General features: G+C 20.5%; 1 protein-coding gene across 1 annotated transcript; it reads left to right on the top strand.

Annotated features, from left to right (window-relative positions):
* The first annotated feature begins 1,175 nt into the window (after positions 1 to 1,175).
* On the top strand, positions 1,176 to 3,335 carry LOC122859181 (uncharacterized protein DDB_G0287625). Its single transcript, XM_044162595.1, has 5 exons — positions 1,176 to 1,235; positions 1,534 to 1,620; positions 1,814 to 1,891; positions 1,957 to 2,783; positions 2,849 to 3,335. Exons 1-5 carry the CDS (start codon positions 1,220 to 1,222, stop codon positions 3,173 to 3,175), a joined length of 1,335 nt encoding a protein of 444 aa, XP_044018530.1. The 5' UTR covers positions 1,176 to 1,219; the 3' UTR covers positions 3,176 to 3,335.
* Positions 3,336 to 4,638: the final 1,303 nt, after the last annotated feature.

The following is a 4,638-nucleotide window of genomic DNA, read 5'->3' as shown; positions in this document are numbered from 1 at the left end:
AATAATAATTATTATTATAGAAAGAAAAAATATAAATTTATTGTTAAATTATTTTTTTTTTTATGTTTTATTTGAGTTTAGCCTGTGATAAGTTAATCAGTGATGAAAAAAAAATATATGTTTATTTATTAGAAATTATACAAAATTATGTAGGAATGGGAAAAAAAATATTTTTGCAAATTAAATTTGTTTAAAGGGTAATAATATTGACCTTAATCATATGATAATTTGAACTCTATTTTTTTTTTTTTTTTTTATAAAAAAATGTTGTTTACATTTATTATATGAATTTGAAAAAAAAATTGTTTATAATAATAGAAAAAAAAAAGATTATAATAAATGTGTTGACAATAATTTTTAATTTTTTTTAAAACTAATTATTATTTATAATATTTAAATTATTACTAATAATTATTTATTGTTGATTTGAATTTTTAAAAATTAATAAATTATATTATTATTAATTTTTTTATTCAAATTTTTAAAAAATAAATTTTTTTTTTTATCATCACAAAGCTCGTTTTTATAAATAAAAAAAACATTAATAATAATATTTCTTAGAAGAAAAAAAAATATGGAGAATAAATTGTTAAAAACAGTTTGAAATATGAAAAAAAAAGTATTTTCATCTTTTGAAAACTTGTTGGATTTATCAAGGGTAAAATAATAATCTTCTTAAAAAAAAAAAAAACAAAAAAAAATATACAACAACAACAACAATAACAAAACAATGTTATAACAAAAAAAAAAAAAAATTAGAAAGGTTTTAAAAAAATATTCCAAGAATTATAAATAATATTTTTATTTTTTCAGCTAAATTTTTTAAATATGAATAAACAAATAAATTATTTATTGATAAATTACCCTTATCAAATTAAATCATGAACTATGTCAACATGTACTTGATCTAAAAACAATTTTTTTTTTATAAATTTAAATTGTTTTGACTTGATAATAAATTTGCCTTGATTGGCATGGTCAATTTAATTTTTCTAATTAATAATGTAAACAAAAATACCATGTGACCATAGAACTGTTGTAGTAAAAGCGCCACCATCGGCAAAAAAAGGTACTGACTTGCTCCATTCCGTGAGCTTCACCAACAGCCTATGCTTTAACATAGGAGATTACCCTCCTTATACACCTCCATGCTTTATTTTAATTTTTTTTTTCATGTTTCCTTCTCTCAATTCTCAATTCTCATTTGGACACATAAAAAATGGCGGACTGCACGGGTGCGTTATTAAATTTTTTTTAATCAATAAATATTATTAGCAACAAAATAACATAAAAAAAAATAATTATCATAGTTAAAATATCATTATTATTAGTATTAATTTTTTTATAAAAAAAATAATATTTATAAATAATTTATAAACAAGTATTTATTATAATATTTTTTCCCCTTCTTTTGTTGTTTCTGTTGAAATTTTTTTCTAGTTAATTCTAAAATAAAAATTGATAACAATTGTTTTTATTTGTTTTTGTTATAAATATTTATCATTATTTTAATATTTTTATTTTTTCATGCAGAGAGTAAGGAAGATTCAAATGCTCCCCGTTTACCAGCCGTTATGGAGCTTGATGCAGTTGATGAATCAAGTGAAAACTCAGCAAATGGTTTGTCATTGTGTTTATTATTATTTTTATTTATATTTAATTATTGTAAATTAATTATTTATTCTACTTAACAAATCATTATTAATCTTGAATATATTTAAATTAATTAAAATTCATATAAATAATTTTAAATATTGTTTAAATTATATTTCAATTTGACATAACCTGTGGCTTTTTTTTTGTTATTAAACAGATGATCTTGAGGATCAATCTTGTGAAGAAAATAGTCGACCAAAAGTAATGCACCTCCGTAAATTTTATGAAGGTTCAAGTAAGTTAATTTTATCAATAAAATTAATAACTTTTAATTAACAATTTTTATTTTATATTTTAAAGATTCAATAAAAATGTCAAGTTTTCCACCATCAATACTTCGTCCATCACAACTTGGTGGTTTTTCATTCAATACATCAAATTCAACAACAACACCAAGCACATCTGGTCCACTTGAAAAAAAAACAAATCAAAATGATAGTGATGAAAATAATGAGGACATTAATAATGACAATGATAAAAATACAAAAAATGATGAAAAAAATAATAAAAATGAAGATGATGAAAATTCAGATGATAAAAAATTAACACCATTAAAGTTTTTACCATTATTATCAAATGTTAAAGAGCATGATAATAATACAAATAATTCCATGACTAGTAAAACATCAGTATCTGGTTTTGTATTTGGACAAAATTTTAATGAACGTGCAACAGTTGCTAAAAATGATAAAAATGATGATCATAATAATGATAGTGATGTTAAAAAAAATAGTGATGATGCTGATGATAATAATACAATTAAAAATAATATTATTGATAATGATAAAGTTGTTGATAATGATGATGATGATAATAATGATGCTGATGGTGGTGATGGTAGTAGTGGTGGTGGTAATAGTGCTGGTGATGATGATAAAAATAAAGATAAAGATGAAAATAATGATGAAAAAAAAGTTAATGAAAATGGTGGATTATTTTCGACAGCAGCAACTGCATTACGTACAACAAGTAGACCTGGTATAACATTATCACAAGCTGCACAAGAAGTTGAAGAAGCAAATCGTGCTAATAAACGTAAATATAATGAAGTTGCATTAAAAACTGGTGAAGAAGATGAAATTAATGTATTACAAATTAATAATGCTATATTATTTACATTTGACAAGGTAAGCATGTAAATTTATGACAATGACATGACAATGAAATAATATTTGTTTCTATTTTTATGTAGGAAACAAAAGGATGGAAAGAGAGAGGAAGAGGTCCATTAAGATTAAATGATCGTGATGAAGAATCTCGTCTTATTGGACGTATAAGTGGTACACAAAGATTAATGCTTAATACCAAGATTTGGCCAGGTATGACTGCTGAACTTCCTGGAGCAAAATCATTAAGAATAACTGCAATGGATATACCTGATGATAAAGTATCTGGTGATATAAGAATATTTCTTGTTCAAGCAGCACCAAAAGAGGTAGATGAACTACATGAATTATTGATTCAACGAATTCAACGTGCTAAGGAACGTCAACCAAAAAAAATTGCAACTGGTGTGTGACGTATAATTATTCAATGATTATATTGTTTATCAAGTGTCATTCAAAATATTCAATGACAAAATATTATATTTTATTATTTTTTTTCTTGTTTTTTTTTTTCTTTTTTTTCTTTTTTTATCATTGAAAATGTCAATTGTCTTTGAACAATTTGACTAGCAGTATTTTTTTTCCTTTTTTCATTTGAATAATACAATTATTCTTAGAGTTTGAAAATAAAAAAAAAATAATAAATTTTTGAATTGTTAAATATAAAATATAGAATAATTTGAATTTCAAAAAGTAAAATCACAATAAAAATAGAAAATTTGATTTTGATATTCATTAAATAACAATTAAAATTTGCTTAGTTTTTTTTTTTTTTATTATTTTTTCATTTTCAAATCATTCCTAGTTGATATTATTTTATTTATAGAAAAAAAAAATAAATAAAACACAAACAGTTATTTTCACTTGAATTAAAAATTTTTCAGTCTAATTATTAATTAAATTAAAAATTTTTCAAAATAATATATTTAAATGATAATAATAATAAATAAAAATAAAATTTAGTTGTATAAATAAATCAACGGAACTAAATAACACTAAGAATAAAAAAAATAAATATTATAATAATAATTATTATTATAAACAATACGATAAATAGAATGAATTATTGTTTTTTTTTTCTCATTTTTTTTATAAATATATATTTGTAAAATTATAGGTTTGTATTGTTTTTTTTTTTTTAAATTAAAAATCCAATTGAATAATAAACTGCCTCAAAACTCGAGTCTCTTTTTCACAATAACTAAATAATTTTAAATAATTTAAAAAATATAAATAAATGAATTTCTATTAAAATAAATTTTAGAAAAAATAAAAAAAAAATATTCTGAACTTTAATTTTTAATGTAAATAAATAAAAATTAAAAAACTAAAACAATCTTAATATGATTAATTAATTAATTAACATTAATAAATTATTATTTTTTAAATTTAAAATACAATACACATTTTTTTTTTTACTAATTATTTAAATAATCAATTTTTCGATTTCTTTTTTTTACGATGGCGCCACCAGAAACTTAACAAATATATGAAAAAAAAAAAAATAATAATTAACACATGTATGAAAATTATTGTGTAAATGTGGCGGGTAGCATTCAACGTACTGATATTTATAGAAATTTTTCGAGTTTTGCTTAAAGACACAGCATTTTTAGACGTCAAACAAAAAAATTAAAAAAAACAGTCCTCATTTGACCCCACATATATCTATCAAAATAAAATAATAACTATTGGACAATTTTTAAAAATTTATAAACACTTAATTTAATAAATAATTAATTTCATTTATCATTAACAATGATAGTAAAATAATAAATACAAAGTGAATTGAAAAAAAAAGTTTAAAATTACTTTCGATTAAGTTTAAGATGTTTTACATTTTTCTTCATGGTGATGAGTGATACTTACAATTTAT

This window comes from Aphidius gifuensis, linkage group LG6, assembly GCF_014905175.1.
Source record: "Aphidius gifuensis isolate YNYX2018 linkage group LG6, ASM1490517v1, whole genome shotgun sequence".
Taxonomy (NCBI): Eukaryota; Metazoa; Arthropoda; class Insecta; order Hymenoptera; family Braconidae; genus Aphidius; species Aphidius gifuensis.
The sequence above is the reverse complement of the archived record's forward strand: the minus strand, read 5'-3'. Positions and strand labels throughout refer to the sequence as shown.

Excerpts from the sequence above, each read along its gene's own strand:
- LOC122859181 (XM_044162595.1), top strand. Across the intron at positions 1,892-1,956 it reads TAAATTTTATGAAGGTTCAA|ATTCAATAAAAATGTCAAGT; the intron begins GTAAGTTAATTT and ends TATATTTTAAAG. Across the intron at positions 2,784-2,848 it reads TATTATTTACATTTGACAAG|GAAACAAAAGGATGGAAAGA; the intron begins GTAAGCATGTAA and ends ATTTTTATGTAG.